This window comes from Phycodurus eques, chromosome 16, assembly GCF_024500275.1.
Source record: "Phycodurus eques isolate BA_2022a chromosome 16, UOR_Pequ_1.1, whole genome shotgun sequence".
Classification (NCBI taxonomy): domain Eukaryota; kingdom Metazoa; phylum Chordata; class Actinopteri; order Syngnathiformes; family Syngnathidae; genus Phycodurus; species Phycodurus eques.
Genome location: NC_084540.1, coordinates 13,433,098 through 13,452,200, shown reverse-complemented (window position 1 = coordinate 13,452,200; position 19,103 = coordinate 13,433,098). Strand labels below are relative to the sequence as shown.

Below are 19,103 nucleotides of genomic sequence, written 5' to 3'. Positions count from 1 at the left end.
GCTGCCCTCTAGCGACTGTAGTGGCTAATTGTGTGAATGGAGGAAGCACTCACACGTTTTCCAGAGGTTTTTCCCTCTCATTCCAGAAATTCCCACAGTTTTTACAATTCACAAAACAGTTTCATATCATTTCAATTCGAAATTCAAAATGTTCATATAATTCCTTTCACCTTGGGAACGATTTTCAACATTCTAAGAATTCCCACAGAAGTTATTATGTGAACTATACCCATTCCCCCTTTGAAATAAACGCCCCAAATGCAGATTTTTTCCTCCCCCCCATATTAACCTCCAATTTCTGCATTTCATGGCTAATTCAATTCATTTGAACATCCAACTACTAAGCTCATTTATGTCATTCCAAGTGATTCAGTATTACTCATTGTTTATACATCATTCCATGTTATTTCATATTGTTCAATATCACTTAATATTATTCCATATCCACAACATTCCATGTAATTCAATATTGATTATTACTCTATTTAGTTCATTTTCACTCCACATCATTCCATATAATTCGACATCATTTCTTATTGCATGTCATTCTAGGTATGAAGCCTGTGCCTCATTTGTGGGGTTGGGGTGTGTTTGGGCGAAAGAAAATCTGGTTCGGCTACAAAGAGGTGACAATGAACCACAGATGACAATGAACTCTGTCAGACAATAGTGATGAATTATTTTTTTTTAAAAGTAATTTTTATGCTTGTTGGTTCTTGTGTATAAATACTGTAACTACAAACCTAACTTCCCTTGGGAACTACGTGTGAGTGTACAGTGTTACTGATATATTTAAAGTGCTGAAGTTGGAAATGACAAAATCACAAAAATCCCCACCCTCAAAATGTTTAATTACATTTACATGAACGTAGATAAAATGGTTCAAAATAAGGAAGCAAGGTGAACACAAATAGTCAGCATAGAGCCCAGAGGGTTTGAAATGAAAGAACATTTATTAAAATATTTTTGCATTTTCTGGATACAATGTTGTTTGCAGGTGCCATTTTATGTGAATAACAAAAGAATAACTTGCGACATTTCATTTTTTGTTTACTCTGTGCTTGCTTTGATGAGGTATCCATTGAAAGTGATATAAATATCTACATCATCGCTGTAAATTGCATTCTCCCTTTCCCGCTTATACAGGCGGACCCACACCTCATCCTTGAGGCCCAAGTCCAGCATCAGACTCTGGCTCTGCATGATGGAGCGGTCGCTGGGCTGGGCATACACTATCGCTTGCTCAGCTTCGTTGCGCATGATGTGCAGGTAGGTCTCCTTGAAGTTCCACGTGTGAATGTTGACGTTGAAGAAATAGATCCCGGCCGTGTGGCAGACGAATTTCCCGCTGAACATGTTGAAGTGGTTGTCGAGGTTTACGAAAACGGTGTCAAATATCAGCGGCTGGTAGGCCTCCAGGCTGTGAAGGGATTTGCGACGGCCGACGGAAAAAGCAGAGTCCTGGACTTTGCAGGGTTCTCCAGAAATACCGGCCTGGCCCTTTGAGCCTTTTGAGCCCATGGGCCCGATGGATCCTGGAGGGCCTTCCTGTCCAATTTTACCTGGTGTCCCTCTTTCACCACGGTCTCCTTTGTCACCTGAATGACATAAAAATAATTTTGATGTCCATTAATTTCCATGTCTTTTTAGTATGTGGGAGAAAACTGGAGTACCAGAACAAATCCCATGCAAGCCGTGGAGAACATGCAAACAGGGTTCAAATGTCGGCTCAGACATTTGAACCCTGAACTTAACTGTGAGGCAGAACGCTAACCACTTGACCATCATTCTACTTTGGGTGAGAGGTGGGGTACATCCTGGACTGGTCGCCAGCCAATCATAGGGCACGCTATCTTGTCTGCAGACAGACAATATAACAGTACTAACAGTCTTATATTCTTTATTCTCTGCAAAGAACGACTATATATTAGTGCCGTACTAATGAGCTGGTGGAGTTAGATGTCTCAATGAACATTTTATCTGTCTGTCTGTCTTATACTGCCCCTCAGTGGCCATTGCAGGAACACCACAAATAACAGCACAATGGTCATTCAATTGATGCAGTGTGACATCCATCCATCCATCCATTTTCTGAGCCGCTTCTCCTCACTAGGGTCGCGGGCGTGCTGGAGCCTATCCCAGCTGTCATCGGGCAGGAGGCGGGGTACACCCTGAAATGGTTGCCAGCCAATCGCAGGGCACATACAAACAAACAACCATGCGCAATCGCATTCACACCTACGGGCAATTTAGAGTCTCCAATTCACGCATGTTTTTGGGATGTGGGAGGAAACCGGAGTGCCCGGAGAAAACCCACGCAGGCACGGGGAGAACATGCAAACTCCACACAGGCGGGGCCGGGTATTGAACCCCCAGTCCTCAGGACTGTGAGGCTGACACTCTAACCAGTCAATTCTTTTTAATTCTTTTTATTTCATTATTGTATGTTTTTTAAAATTATAATACCACGGAGTGCTATTTTTCCTAATTAAAATACACATAATTTTTTTTGGGTGGGCGGCTAGAACGGATTTGGAATACGAATGTTTTGAGTTATGATTGTGGTCACGGAACAAATAAAAATTAGTATCTTAAGGTACCACTGTACTAAAATGTATAAATAATGATATATATATATATATATATATATATATATATATATATATATATATACACTGAAAACTTACAGTCTCGTCGAAGTTGTCAACCAGTCCTGTTTAATACATCAGCGCATATTATAGCAGTCCTCAGATACTGTACAAATATGCCCCCTAGTGGTTATGAGCGTTACGAGGATGACATCAGAGCGAATTTGACTTCATGTATAAATATCATGGGAACATTCAGTATGTACATAATGTGTTGAAGCGAGGATGGACGATTGTAGTACCTTTAAGGATGGTCATGTTGATGTAGGCGTGGACCTCGGGCACCTGGTTGTACACTCCTGTCGGGGGCGGGGCTACGCCGTCCTCGTCGCAGCAGCGCCTGCAGGGGACAGGGGCGGCGTTGGGAGGGGCCGCCTGTGTCACCAGGTGAACAAAGGACAGGCTGAGGACGACACCCAACATTGTGCTGCACCTATGAGCAGACGACACGGCAGAGAGCGCTCCAAAAATGAACATTGGTGAATGAATGCGAAAAGCACGCTGAGCAAATGGTTTGCACGCCTGCCTCGCCGTTCTAATGTTTGGGGTTAAAATCTCTGCTCTGGCCTTCCGATGTCGAGTTTGCATATTCCCACCATGCTTTCGCAGATTTTATCTGGCTGCTGTGTCTTCCTCCCACATTCCAAAAACATGCATGTCAGGTTAACTGCAGACTTTCAATGGCTGTCTGTCTAGATATGTCTTGTGATTGGCTGGGAATCAGTCCAGGGTGTCCCCGGCCTTTCACCTAAAGTGAGATGGGATAGTCTCCAGTACCTCAGAATATTCTTGCTGTTCACCTATTTGCTGTTAAAAAAATGTTTTGCCCTATCCTCTGTTGTTTGCTGGATAACTCACCTATTCTCTATTTTGGTGTTCAGACCAAAGCACTGTCTGATATGAAAGTATTGCTTTGGAGCCAGCCTATGGCCTCTTGATGCCAAGGAACTATGTTGCAGTGAGTTGAGGAGCTTCATTTCATGCTTTGCCGCCATCTTGTGGCATTTATAGACAATTACTTGCAGAATTTTGCTATTTGCGACAGGGCTCGCTCCCTATCCCTGTATTTTGGAGTTTCTGTTAATTCCATCTATTTTCTATTATCCTCATTAGTGGATGAGCTGGAGCATATCCCAGCTGCCTTTGGGCAAGTGGCGTGGTACACCCCGAACTGGCCACCAGCCAATCGCAGGGCACAAACAGACAAACAACCATTCACACTCACTTTCCTTTCACACCTATGGACAATTAAGACTCTTCAATTAACCTAAGAAGCACGCTTTTAGAATGTTGGAAAGTTGGAGAAAATCAAAAGCAAATCATGTAAGTCTTTTTTGTGTTTGTTGCTAAGATCTGTACTAAAATAGCAAATTCACTTCACTTTTAATAACGTTGAGATTTTGCAAGCATTTTTTTGTTAGCAAAGCCTTTTTTTATTTTTTTTTTTATTATTATTATTTTTTTTTATAAATACACTGGACAAAAATATAAACCCAACATTTTAGATTTTTCTCCCATTTTTCATGAGCTGAACGCAAAGACTTTTTCTACATACACTAAAGGCTTATTTCTTTAAAATAGTGTTCACATAACTGTCTCAGTTTGTGTTAATGAGGACTTCTCCTTTTCCAAGATAGTCATCCACCCTCAGAGATGGCATATCAAGACGCTAATTAGACAGCATAATTATTGCATAGGTGTGCCTTAGACTGCTCACAATAAAAGGCCCCTCTACAATGAGTATCGATTGTGTTGGCAAAGGAGAAGTGCTGACATACACAGATTGAGTCAGATTTGTGAACAATATTTTGGAGAAATAGGCCTTTTGTGCACATAAAAGTCTTGGATCTTTGGGTTCGGCTCATGAAAATTGGAGGAAAAACAAGTTTTGATTTGTGTTTATATGAACAAGCTATTTTCCTTGACCTCTGATTTCAAACTAGTTATTAATCAATTTGTTGTATATGTAGTAATATGATGAGGCGATTATACATTCACACGCTTTCACAGTCTACACGGCTCTCTGAGGGAAACCATAATTACAATGTGGCGTGCGACAAAAATGTGTTTGACATCCCTGGTCTAAAGTTTCAACGTCACAATTTAGAATTCTGCAGTTGTTCTGATAAAAGTAACTCAAAATTAACACAAATCATGTATAACACATTACAGTTTTATTGTAATCTCACTTCTTATGTACTGTACATCATTTTGCCCAACTAGTAATAACGTACATAACATACTCATGTATTTGACTATCCATCTATCCATTTTGGGTACCGCTTATCCTTAATATGGTCAAGTGTGAGCTGCAGCCAATGTTTCTTGATAAAGTTCCCACCGGTGGAAAAGAGATCTTGGACACAAACCCAATAAAACCGGGAATTCCTCAAGAACAAGAGGCAACAGGATTCTGACATGGTGCAGAGCTAACATGAGAAGTCCTTGCAGCGTATTCGTCGGTTAGCTGCCCGTGTAATCACTGTGGAATTTTTACTGCTATGTGAAAAAAAAATGCACGAGGGAGAAAGATGTCCTTGCAGCTGTGCAAGCCGGGGGTCACACGGGTTTCTAATCTTTAAAACTTGTTCTTGGACAAATCCTCAAATAAATCAAAAACAAATTAATTGCAGTTTGACAAATCCTGTCGTAGGATCATAAATCTAAAATGAACCCTGCTTGCAGACTGCAATTCATCACTCGTTAGCTGGTTGACTAACCAAAGTGTTTGTTTAATGCAGAGCTGGCAGCCAAGCAGAGTTCTGTTTCACAGGAAAAGATGTGGCTCCAAGCCTGCTTCTGAGTGATGAGCCAACTATAAGTGGGACACCGTGTCTTGCATTATATGGGGCTGTTAAAAACAAATGCAACTGCAAGGAAACAGCATGCAACAATTTCAACTCATACAGTACAACGTACGAAATAATCATTGTGATATGCACAGGGAGCGTAGAGCTTGATAAATAGGTCAATATTTTGTGTAGCTATACTTGAGTGTATTTTGCATGACTCTTTTGTGGATGTAACATTCCTGCAGACCAATCCTTCACCACAACTTGTGTGACGATGCTCCCTTTCACATTGTGACCCAGTGTGAAGGATGTGGACAAAAGCGTTACTGTACAACAAAATGTGCGTGTATGTGCGTCCATATGTGTGTGACCTACTACATATTGCATTGGTTCCCATTCTGTTGAGCATTCCACACTAAAGCACAAATGAACCCTTGACTGTGTTTGACATGATGCCTTCACTGGTCCAAGGATGTTACATAACGCATTTTCTCTTCCTTTGAAAGGAACACCATGTGTTGAACTACATAAAGAAGTGTTTTTTTTGTTTTGTTTTGTTTGTTTTTGTATGTTCACACAGCCCCGTGGAGGCATGTAAATGTCTTGGTGTGGTTTCATTCCAAACTGTTTTATTTTTACGACTACATATGGGTTCTATTATCTAGTATTGAATTTATAGTATTTTTCATGATAGTCTTAAAATGGATCACATCCCATTCACCACAATGAAAATGTTAAATAAAGTACATATATTATTGTCATTGAGGAATTTTTAGTGTGGTACAGTCAGGGAAAATTTTATGTACCCCCAAAATGTAGAATTTCCTGGTAAACAATCCACAACTGCAAGTTACGATGGAATAGATCTCACCTTGGTCAAGTCTTTGCAGCCGCTTTAGTCCGCCAAAGAAGGGAAATTGTCAAGCCCACCCTTCTTCTCTGTACTGTATATGTGTGTGAGAGAGAGACTTGTTTTTTATGTTTCCCTTCTTGCTTATCCCTGCAGCCTACTTCACCATCCTCTATCTGTTTATTTAGGGAGGAAAGCTAAGGCCTGCCCCCTCCTCATCGCAGTATAGTATGCAAAACATAGAGTCAAATATCTACTGGTCGCACAGAAAATTCAAGCAAACGCTTCCAGTCCTGAAAAAGCAACAAATACGGCTGAATTAAAAAAAACAAAATTATACTATTACTATTTGTGGTCTCTTTTGAGTGTTCCAATTCAGTTTAATCTTATGCACATACAGTATTTGGAATACAATCATGTCCTTGTGTACAAATGTTTAGGTCACCACACTTTCTCCTCAATACCCCACTGTATTTTCATCCTGTTTCACTTGCACACACACATCCATGCATACACACATCCAAACATTTTTGTGTTCTCAGCTGCAGATTTGGAAGGTTTCAAGTCCGTCCTGAATGATCCTGACTCAGGCTGTGTTATCTAGTCTTTTTTTTTTTTTTTTTTTAACAACAAAATGGCTGTCCAGGGTCCCTGTTATGAGTGTGGCAGGGTGTCCAGCCCTTCTGGGGGCTGTGACAGCAACCTGAATTATTATTATTATTATTTTTATTTTTTTTAAGTGCAGGACTTGACAAATGCTCAAAACTTTATCTCCTGAAAAATAGCAGTATTTCTTTTTGCGACTTATCAGTCTAGTTGGTCTTGGTGTTCAGCTTCCAGTATCTAAGTATCGCCTTTTGTGTTCCACGGAGACATGGCAGCGAGGGACTACAGTTACTCAACTCGTTAGGCGCTGTTGTTTCCTAAATCTCATTGATGCCCGCCAGGTACCTGTTACCGGCTCATCTGAGGAACGCTGCAACTGGTTTCCCCGGGTTTCTCAATGCAGGATGAACCCGCAGCTGTTGAGGATGCTGCCTCTGGATCCATGTTGCACCGATACAGGCTCTCCAGCTCCCCCCAGGATTGGCCTGATGAATGCCAAGTCGCTGGCAAACAAAACTATTATTCAGAAGAATTTGTTTCAACTCTTGTGGCCTGCATTTTCTCTGTGTGACAGATTTGAATTGTTGCTGCTGAGTGTAGTACCTTTGTTGAACTTTTGCCACCCGGCTGTTCATACTTTAACAAATACATCTGCATTTTTGTAAAATTATACTATGTTTTTGTTCTCTGAGTGTTTCCATTCAGTTTAATCTTATGCACATACAGTATTTGGAATACAAACATGTCCTTATGTACAATCCCAATTCCAATGGAGTTGGGACGTTGTGTTAAACACAAATAAAAACAGAATACAATGATTTGCAAATCATGTTCAACCTTTATTTAATTGAATACACTACAAAGACAAGATATTTAATGTTCAAACTGATAAACTTGACAGGTGGCTGAAAAGACTGAGAAAGTTGAGGAATGCTCATCAAACACCTGTTTGGAACATCCCACAAGTGAACAGGCTAATTGGGAACAAGTGGGTGCCATGATAGGGTATAAAAGGAGCTTTCCTGAATTGCTCAGTCATTCACAAGCAAAGATGAGGCGAGGTCCACCTCTTTGTGAACAAGTGTGTGAGAAAATAGTTGAACAGTTTAAGGACAATGTTCCTCAACGTACAATTGCAAGGAATTTGGGGATTTCATCATCTACAGTCCATAATATCATCAAAAGGTTCAGAGAATCTGGAGAAATCACTGCATGTAAGCGGCAAGGCCGAAAACCAACATTGAAAGCCCGTGACCTTCGATCCCTCAGGCGACACTGCATCAAAAACCGACATCAATGTGTAAAGGATATCACCACATGGGCTCAGGAACACTTCAGAAAACCAATGTCAGTAAATACAGTTCGGCGCTACATCCGTAAGTGCACCTTGAAACTCTACTATGCAAAGCAAAATCCATTTATCAACAACAACCAGAAACGCCGCCAGCTTCTCTGGGCCCGAACTCATCTAAGATGGACCGATGCAAAGTGGAAAAGTGTTCTGTTGTCCGACGAGTCCACATTTCAAATTGTTTTGGGAAATTGTGGTCGTTGTGTCCTTCGGGCCAAAGAGCAAAAGAACCATCCGGACAGTTATGGACACAAAGTTCAAAAGCCAGCATCTATTATGGTATGGGGCTGTGTTAGTGCCAATGGCATGGGTAACTTACAAATCTGTGAAGGCACCATTAATGCTGAAAGGTACATACAGGTTTTGGAGAAACATACGCTGCCATGCAAGGAGCGCCCCTGCTTATTTCAGCAAGACAATGCCAAACCACATTCTGCACGTGTTACAACAGCGTGGCTTTGTAGTAAAAGAGTGCGGGTACTAGACTGGCATGCCTGCAGTTCAGACCTGTCTCCCTTTGAAAATGTGTGGCGCATTATGAACCGTAAAATATGACAACGGAGACCCCGGACTGTTGAACAGCTAAAGCTGTACATCAAGCAAGAATGGGAAACCATTCCACCTACAAAGCTACAACAATTAGTGTCCTCAGTTCCCAAACGTTTATTGAATGTTGTTAAACGAAAAGGTGATGTTAAAATGTGGTAAACATGACCCTGTCCCAGCTTTTTGAAACATGTTGCAGCGATAAAATTCTAAGTTAATGATTATTTGCTAAAAACAATCAAGTTTATCAGTTTGAACATTAAATATATTGTCTTTGTAGTGTATTCAATTAAATATAGGTTGAACATGATTTGTATTCCTTTTTTATTTATTTTTAACGCAACGTCCCAACTTCATTGGAATTGGGGTTATACAAATGTTTAGGTCAGTGTCATGTTTAGGCCACTACTAGAGAACCGTTAAAGAGACCATAATCTGTGTGTAAGCCTTGATAGTTTTGAGTCCTGCTCTTCGCCACTGTTTTATGGGGTTCCACAAGGTTCAATTCTAGGGCCATAGTTTTTCTCTTTTTATTTGCTGCACCTGCATTCATCTGGAGAAAGGATGGGATTTCCTTCTATTGCTACATTGATGACAATCAGATTTATGTGCCTTCTCCTTAACACCGTTTTTATTCTGTCCTGAAGACATTCATGCTTGGATTGTCTTGAACATCTCAGATTTTAGTCTAAAGAAACCCAAAGTGTTGGCATTTTCACCAAGTGGTGCTTGTAAATCTCACCCATTGACTTGGGCCCCTTGGAACACTTTGTAAAGTCGATAGTCCGAAACCTGGGTTTTAAGTTGAACAGTGATTTTAAATTGGCTCTACAAATTGGTGCGATAATTATGTCAAGCTATTCTCACCTCAGAGAGCTGGCAGTGGTGAAACCTGACACAGCAGCACTTTGAAACAGTAATGCATGCCTTCTTCACCCCTCGGCTGGATTAGTGTCATGCACTTTACTTTGAAGTCAGTCAGTCCTCCCTCAAACATCTCAAATTGGTCCAAAATGCTGCTGCTCACCTCTTAAATGGAACACGTAACAGGGAGCGCATAAATAAAATTCTGGCTTCCTTCTACTGTCTGCCTGTGCACGTTACAGTTCATTGTAAGATTCTGTTGTTTGTTTTCAAATATCTAAATGGTCCTGCCCCGCTTTACCTCTCTGAGCTGCTACGCCGTCCTTACCGTCAACACTGCTGCCTGGTGCCTCAAGTCAGTAAATCAGCTGCTTCTGGATGTACCGAAGTCTTAGCGGAAGGTCAGTGAGGATAGAGCTTTTGTTTTGCTGGTCCCAAACTACGGCATGACCTCCCGGTGCACATTAGACAAGCATCCTCACTGTCCATTTTTTAAAGCCCACCTTAAAACCCATTTTTATTTGTGGCTTTCAACACAGCACGAGATTGTGAGTGTCTTATTTGTGTGTTGTTTTTTTAAACTTTGATATTTTTTTTACTGTTTTTAAATGATGTTATGTTCAATTGTGTTATGTTTTATGTTGGATTTGCAATGTTTCAACTGAGGTTGTGTTTAAAGTGCTATATAGATAAAAGATGATACGACACGACTGTAACAGTGTAATATTCGTGACTTCAATCGCACTTTATTATCGCTGTGGCTTTCTCACTGACATTGATTGCTGTTGTATGTTCAGTGTGAAGTGACCCAATGATGCTAACTGTGGCAAGAGCAAAATGTCAAACCGCACACAAATACACACGCTCTCATACCGCCGGGACCACCTGACAAGACATGGAAACGCTTGAAGTAGATGCTCATGCGTACGCACGTCTTTTTCAGCCCATTTCTCAGGCCCACTTTCCACTGCGACACAGGAAGTCATAGGGTGACCCATTTTTATTTTTTATTTTTAATTGTTTGGTCTCAGCACACTGAGAACACTAGAAATTTACTGCATGTTTTCAGAATGACCTGAATGATTCTCACCCACAAACAAACCACAAACAAAGACAACAGAATGAATAAACAATTATTATTGCGGGTGATTTCATTCATATCAATGTATGACATCATTTATTAGACGCTACAAGCAAGTGAGAACACTAACAGTAAACCATCTACACAGAAGAGTCCTCATTTCAATTCTCTTAAAGAGTGGTTTACGTGAGATAAGTGATTGACTTTACACAACATGGTTCAAGCGCAGCTCACGTTGCATAGCTTGAAATGATTGAAATGCACAAATCACGCACAAATCATTCGGCGCACATGCCCAATATTTGGAGTGGGGTGGATATTTTATATAATTTATATAGCTTTTTTTTTTTAAATCATTCAAATTTGGCAAATCCGGGCACTCCTGTTTCCTCCCACATCACAAAAATATGCCTGGTAGGTTGATTGAAGACTCTAAATTGCCCGTAGGAGTGAATGTGAGTGCGAATGGTTGTTTGTTTCTATGTGCCCTGCGATTGGCTGGCAACCAGTTCAGGGTGTACCCCGCCTCCTGCCCGATGACAGCTGGGATAGGCTCCAGCACGCCCGCGACCCGTGTGAGGAGAAGCGGCTCAGAAAATGGATGGATGGATGGAAACAACACTCACGTGTGTGAAATTTACAAGCCAAACTTATTTTCACTGTACATGGACTTAATGTGAAATTAGATAATTTACCGGCTCAGCGTTTGAGAATCATTGTATACACTAAATCAATCATCATCATAATCATAATTTTCAGCAGCAGAAAATGTGTTTGCACAGCAGGGCTCCATCTCAGACCGAGCTCAGATAGACGCGTTGCTAAAAGTAGTTTGTATCTCTTTCAGGATGAAATAACCTGATTTGCACGACTCTACTGGCATAGAGGAAGGCCTGTACATTGTACAAGCAACAGGCCAGCCTGCAGCGCTTACATTTGCTGCTAGCAAAGGCGCATGCGTCTGAGTTCTATCTGAAGATAACTGAGACAGACCAGGAGGAGTCGAGGGGTTACCTGTCTGCACTGGAAGACGGAGAGGGAGGCTTAGTTGTGAGAAGCTACAAAGACCTGAAATCTGGTCTTCTTCCCCATTCACACCTTGTTTATCTTCCTTGACCTCCACATCTCCCTGTCCAAAACAAAAGCCCGAGTCAGGGCTCTGCGTCCCTCTCTTCAAACTCTCACAGCTTGGAGACTTGGCCAAAGTAGGGCAACGGTGGAGAGAGAGGTGAAGGTTAGCATTATGTGCCTTGTGCGGAATGCGAACATCATCTTTATACGCAAAGTATACTGTATTGGGCTCAGTTTGAACGGAGCTGCTGGAGGAGGTGGACACAAAGTAGCCCAAGTTAGAGAAACATGACGAAGATGCGGACAAATTGTCTACAAGCCTGTTCTCATCTGAGCCAGCCGACGTTTCGATGTTGATCGGAGGTTGCGGGACACAATTGGAGCTGGAGGGGTTGAACGTGGAAGGACCCGCATCCCAGCTTTCACACACCGCCACTGGGGAGATGTGGTCGAGAGGCTGGGGATTGTCCAAGGTTGCAACAGCATAATTAGGATTCAGCCATTTCTGTAGAACAACAACCAAACTCACAATCACAATAAGAAACACTGAAAAGTATTGATTTTTTCCCCTGGGGGACGGGGGAATATTCAGAACCATTCTATTTGTATACGCATAATCATCTATATCTACTGTATATATGTTATTTACCTTTAAATTCCCACTATGGAGACTTTGGAAGTATTTTGAAGGATTTGGAACTGGCTTCGCTTTCAGGAATCTGAAATAGTACAAGAACTATTAGGCACGCCACCTATTGAGGTACACCCACACGATCTGAAACGATCCGATACAAGAGCTGCATAAAAATTTTTAAAAAATCTAATTAAAAAAAAAAAAAAAAAGATTGTACTGCTCGGTTTTGACTACGAACGGTAACAATAAGGTTATTATTGTGGTTGTTGTTGACAGTCGTGTAGAACTGCACTCCCACCATCTCGTGTGACTCAAGGTGACAAAAACCTTTGCATCAAAGTTTCAGAAGTACGATGCAAAATAAAGTGGCTAAAACTACAAACAGATGAACACACACACACACACCTTACTCACCTTTTGCTAATATGATATCTGTAAAACACCAGCATCATGATGATCATGACACACAAGGTGATCAAAACCGCTAATATTATAAAGGTCCGATCCAGACTCCATTCTGAAATAAAAAGTTCGAAGGTTCACATGCATAGTATGTGCTGTACACGTAAAGTACTTAGCAACTACAAGTTCAGAAATTGTTTTATCTTAACTAAACTACAGTTACACTCTGGTTGTTTCATTCAGCTCCAGCAAATACCGTATATCTCAACCTTAAGAGGTGAGTATAAATGTGTTACTTCAAACGTAAACAGGAAAACTTGCACATTGCCTAATTTTAAGTCATTTATGAATTTAGTAAAGTCTTTCCCTGGTTATCAAACAAATCTGCAGTCAGGGAATATCACATGTAATGCTTAAGAAGATTGATTAGTAGTAGTGAAAGTAAATGATGATCATTGAAGAGTTAATGAAGAACCTTGTTGTTAAAATCAGGGCAAAAACAAAACGTTAAGTTACGCTCTACAGGCAAAGTGCTGCTAAAGAATCCAAGATTAACAATTACAAAGAATCAACAAGTAAGTTACCTTGGGCAAACTAGATGAGAATGGTTTGCAGTCATTTATAAAAAGTACACAAAAAGAATCAAGCTGCTTAGAGCAGAAAATCAGAAGAGCATGGAAAATTAACAAGGGTAAAGGAATTATAAAAAGCCCCAAAAAACAACAAATTAAATAAAACAGAGTTCACAATCTCATGGAGAGAAATTATGAAGAAGGTTGAGCCTATTGCTTGAGTAATTGATAAAAGGTGCATACACATTTGCACAGAAATAATTAAAAATGTCAGCAAGATGCTAATGGATTTCTCTACCTTGATTTGCAGCTTCTGGCCCCACCCAGGATACAGACGGACTCCACTCACTCCACTGGCTGTTTTCTCTGTGTGCTGGCTTGACTTTCACACGAACCTGGTGCTTGCCTTTCAGCTGCCCAGCGGCGATCCTTAATTGGGGTTTGTTGGTGGGAAATGTGTGAACCTCCTGGCGGGGCAAATTAAAATATTTTTCAATGACTTTTCAGCAGCATCACATCTATTTGCATTTGAGCTGAGGAATAGCCTATGACATATTTTATTACTTTAAATTTGCCACAACATTGGTTACACCTCTACAGTCTAACGTAGGGGTGTGCACCGTTCTTTAATCTAGCCTCTTTACATTTCAATAGTCCTGTAATATTTATTGCAATAATTTAGACGTTTTTCCTCCTAAATTTTTTAATTAAAAAGTAGATATGCGTTTAATTGGTTCTGTGACCACTCACGTAACTCAAAATATTAGTATCTCAAATCATCTTCCCCCATAAAAGGAAGAGAAATGCCCTTAATAGTAGACCCCCCCCCCCAAAAAAAAAAACACAGCATATAAACATTTAAAACAGAGAAGAAACGAAAAAAATAAACAAAATAAAAGTACAATTAAAACAGCGTACAGTGCAATAAATATTATTTAAAAATGAACACACGCTAAAAAGCATGAGAAAAAAGAAGAGCTGTTAACCAGGATTTAAAAACATTCACACTTGGGTCTGATTTATTACTTGCTAAATTGTTGTGCAGCATAATAGCTAAATGCTGCTTCACCATGTTTGCTATAGACTCTGTGCTCCACTATTTGACCTGAGTCTGTCGATCTCAGAGCCCTACTGGGTTTATATTCCCATTAGCATTTCTTTCATGTATTCAGGACCTAAACCGTTGAGTGATTTATAGACCAGTAGCAGAACTTTAAAATATATTCAAAAGCTGACTGGAAGCCAGTGTAAAGACTTTAGAATTGGAGTATTATGCTCTGACCTCTTTGTTCTGGTCAGAACGCGAGCTGCAGCATTTTGAATGACCTGCAGCTGTTTAATGCTCTTTTTGGGGAGTCCAATCAGAAGACCATTACAATAGTCAAGTCTACTTGAGATAAAAGCATGGCTGAGCTTCTCCTGGTCTGCTTGACACATGCAAGCCTTGACTCTGGATATGTTCTTCAGATGGTAAAAGGCAGTTTTAGTAATTGATTTGATATGACTGTTGAAAGTCAGGTCGGAATCTATCGGAACACCAAGGTTTCGGAATAAAACCTTTGCCTCATTTTCTACAAACACTTAGTCCTACTACCTTACTGTCTTGTAATGCTGGTCATGAGGGTGGTACTTTGAGAACTAAGTATTTTTTAGAAAGTACTTGGTGTAAAAAGTTTGAGAAACACTGATCTAAAGCATTGTCGACCATTGGTCACCCACTGATGAGAACGTCAAAATGTAAATACAAGCACGTGTGCACACACTTGCCTTTGTCGTTGGGTCACTCCTTTGTATCTGAACTTCATATTCAAACTTTCGGAGAAGCACGGAGCAGGGGCTACTTGGACCCCAATATATCACAGTGTCATTGTCAGTGTGGCTGACGTTAGGGAGGCCTGGGGGATGCATTTGAACTGGACAACACACACACACACACACACACACATCCTTTAGCTTGTTCTGGTAATAAATGAAAAATTGAAAGCTGACACAATAAAAGCTACGCACTGTGGTTTTGGAGTTTATAGTCTTTGAGGTTCTTGACTAGCGCACCGTTACATTCCATGCTGATGTTGGGCATCACCTCAAAAAGGGTGAATTTCTGGAGCGACCCATTGAGACATTAAAATGAGAGGATTGAAATTATAAGGCCCATGCAATGACATGTGGACACTGTAAATGACTGCAATGACTTCATTTCTTTAGAATGCATTCCTTAAAACACTTACTACATTTTCAAAGAGAAAACTGCATCCTGGAGGTAAGTTACGGCGTCCTCTCACCTTGCAGCTCCGGCTAAATTAATAAAGAATCCAAAACCCCATTAATATATATTACATCAATATTGTAGTGCTCTGTATAACATCAGTAATGTCTTACCTGATTAGAATTGCATGCGTCACCCCATTCGTCCTGATTCGGATTTTCTTGTAGCCAAATATTATACAGTCTAAGCCAGGATCCACTGAAGAACTGTTCAGCGTACAAGTGACATTGTTGATTAAGTCATTCACACAGGTGAGCCCTGAAATACAAAAATCATTTAAAGGTTGTCCTGCAAGGAAATGGTTAGCACAGTTAAAGTGAAATGGGTTTAAATCAAAGTCCAATTAAAAAACTGAATTTCCAGTTAGCTTTGTGTGAAGGTAAAAACTGTATTGCTCAGTTTTAGTTTTTCACTTGTGTATTTGTTTTGCTTATGCAAATTAACATATTGAATCTTGATTATCACATTCAATTCAAGAATTTGGAAAATGTCAAAAATTAAAATATGTGTCATAAAATGCATTTGAACCTTACAGACCAAAAGTGCAACATGTAAAATCAACGATAATTTGAAGTGACAAATGTCAATAATGACTCATTTCATACCCACAATACTAGCTTTTATACCTGCCTGCCAATGTGATTCAAAACACTGCGTGTGATGTCTGATGTTACCGTAACTTGTGTCAAATTATCAAGAAAGTTCACTGAATAAAAAAAACAAAAAGAATCCCACCTTGCAAGTTCGCCTCACAGTCCAGACATTGAAGAGAAAACAAAACCGCCAAGATAAAGTAGGGCTGCACCGCCCCCATCATCACGTATGGTCAATCTATGAACAAACGGATTAAAAAAAAAAGAGTAGTAAAGCCTTATAAGTTAAAGAATGAACAGTTGGCATTATTTCCTCCAACGGTAATTTTCTTTCAAACTACGGTTGACCAAAGACAAGGTGAGAAGCTAAGTCAAGCAACACAAACAACTCTCAGTGGTAACCCTACCACAACATGAGTAGTGTCCACATGCTGCTCTACTAATTTTACAAATTGTAAACTGTGGTGACAATATTCCCTTTATTACAAGCGAAATTGAAAACTAATATATCGTTGCTTTAAATGCGTTTCACTGTAGTTTTATACTACTTAGGGGGGATAATTTACTTTCCTTTTTTTTTAAAATAATAATAAAGAATAATCATGAATCATGAGATATGAGAGCTATCTAATAAAAAGGCTCAAGCAGTTTCAGAAGTTTCAGACGTTTTTCAGATTCAGTTGCTGTGCTTTTGTCTTATTATTACGTTTTTAAAAATGAGTCACTTTAAGTGTATGAGGTAAATGATAGCGTGCAGAGAAAACTAAACGACAAGTACACAGTAATTCCCAAAGGTGCTAAAAGAAAGCACACTCCTTTACTTTAGTAAAATTTGAAAAGGTACAGACTGAAATGTATTTATGTACAAAAGTAGAAAGTACAAATTAATTTTACTGTCAATTATATACAGTACTCTTTTTGCTAACTGGGCACAATGAAGTAAAAAATAATTCTCTGATCACAAAATAGCTTCCATTTTTATTAACTTGCACAGTGCTCGTACAAAGACAAAAAAGATGTTTTATGGTATCTAAACTATGTATTCCCATAACTTTGATAACATGAACTGACAAACAAAAAAATACTAAATTAGCTAATGATAACAACTGGGGGAAATAAAACATAACTGTATGTGTCTTTTCAGATTATGCCCATAATTTTTGAATGCCAGAAGCGGGTGATTTTTACGCTGGCACAAGACACAATGCATTCGCCACGAATCATTCTTGTAGCTTTGACCATCCAAAAATCACAATAAATAAGGCCATGGATGTGAAATATCTTGTTTCTCCTAATCTGTTGCAGCTTTCCTTCTCAATCAATCAGTCAAGAGCTCAACAGCGGTTTACTTTATCTCTATTTGTCTTTTACCTACGTTGCGTCGTTATCCGCGCAGATCGAAAGAAGTAACAAGCCTATTTTGAAAAGGAAAGGAGTAGACAGTGCATTTATATCCTGTAGTTAAGTACCGTAACAAAGTATTTGCACTTACTTCTCACCATTGGTAATTTCCCTCGCTGGATAAATAAATTATGTAGATTAAAATACACTTGAAAAGAAAGAAATCTGATCATGGAGAATACAGCCGAAGAAAATAATACTGCACATCTTGTAATGAATAGACTGATACTGTACATGATTTTCTTGGCTTAGTGAAGACAGCAGCGCATCGTCGTCCCTTCTGCTGGACCGTCGTCTTCAGTCAAAAGATTGTCTTTTCTTTGATCTCTCACTGTCCTCCTTCCCTTCCGCTTGCTCTCATTTTCTCCTCTCTCTTTCTGTCACTCATTCTTTTGCCTCCTTATTGTCTTTGCTCTTTTTGGGTGGCCGCTGACATTTTCTTGCATCGACCACAGCTTCTGTCTGGGCCTTTACAGGAAGCCCTGTGATGGGCTGGGTGATAGTGAAAGAGTGACGGGCCAAGGTGGGGTGGGAAGGTGAGTGCAAATGTCACACACAGCACCTCCCTCCACTCCACCAACACCACCTGTCACGAACCCCTCGCCCCCAATTACAACTTACTACGATAGTTAAGATGCAAACTCCACTGGAAAGACAGTGAACACCACATCCTGTTTCAATCGCACTGTCAAGAAAGATGTTAACGTTATCCTCTGAAGTGGTTGAAGTCAATGAAACTCAGTTAAAAGAGATCCAAAGGCCAAGAGAGCAAATATCGACCATATTTAGAAGCTATTTAAGAAGCATCAAAGCCGCTGCAACCACTGCAGACGCAGGCGAGACCACCACTCAAAATCTTCAGGGGCCCAACGTGCAGCAAAAGACAGTTGGAAGATGTCTTCTTGCTCAAAAGGTACTCAAACATCTCATGGGACAAGCTTGTAATGCTGAAGGGCTCAAAGAGTCACAATTGGCAGTTATGAATGTAAAAGACTAATGGAATTCCCCAGAGATCATTGCTGTGACCCCTTCCAGTCATTATTTTCCATAGTTGTGCTAATAATCCCAAAACACAAAATCTTTCACACCAGATGACTATAATCCAGGCACAATGTTTGGAGTTGTCTGAGCCAGTATTTTCTTCTCATTATTCACATTACCTTATCTAAAACGAAGCTGCAGTTTCAAAATCTTTATCTTCTACACATCTTCCAGTTAGTTACAGCCTAGAATTTAAAATTCAGTTGATAGTCCTCAAATCATATTGTCTCAGGCCAGCTGTGGGCAAGCAAATTTTTGTCCTGAAGGGCCACATTTGATTTTGATGGGACTTATCGTTCTATGAGTAAAGAAAAAAAAGTATTTAAAATAGCGTTTATTTTAATAATAAAATAATAATAATTTATTTTCCTTATACCTAATTTAA

The 19,103-nt window shown here is 40.0% G+C and overlaps 2 protein-coding genes across 3 annotated transcripts; both read right to left on the bottom strand.

Annotated features, from left to right (window-relative positions):
* Positions 1-934: 934 nt before the first annotated feature.
* On the bottom strand, positions 935-6,473 carry c1qtnf6a (C1q and TNF related 6a). The gene is made up of 3 exons (XM_061700760.1): positions 6,312-6,473; positions 2,891-3,081; positions 935-1,598 (listed from the first exon to the last, which is right to left on the bottom strand). The coding sequence occupies exons 2-3, from the start codon at positions 3,069-3,071 to the stop codon at positions 1,051-1,053; spliced, it is 729 nt and encodes a 242-aa protein (XP_061556744.1). The 5' UTR covers positions 3,072-3,081; positions 6,312-6,473; the 3' UTR covers positions 935-1,050.
* Positions 6,474-10,803: 4,330 nt separating this feature from the next.
* Positions 10,804-18,262, bottom strand: il2rb (interleukin 2 receptor, beta). Of its 2 annotated transcripts, XM_061701558.1 has the most exons (11): positions 17,912-18,262; positions 17,769-17,793; positions 16,419-16,514; positions 15,797-15,941; positions 15,646-15,712; positions 15,425-15,518; positions 15,185-15,330; positions 13,716-13,884; positions 12,858-12,960; positions 12,459-12,528; positions 10,804-12,314 (listed from the first exon to the last, which is right to left on the bottom strand). In XM_061701558.1, exons 3-11 carry the CDS (start codon positions 16,498-16,500, stop codon positions 11,544-11,546), a joined length of 1,647 nt encoding a protein of 548 aa, XP_061557542.1. In that variant the 5' UTR covers positions 16,501-16,514; positions 17,769-17,793; positions 17,912-18,262; the 3' UTR covers positions 10,804-11,543. The 2 variants fall into 2 exon arrangements, with proteins under 2 accessions (XP_061557542.1, XP_061557541.1); XM_061701557.1 differs by lacking the exon at positions 17,769-17,793.
* Between the last annotated feature and the right edge of the window lie 841 nt (positions 18,263-19,103).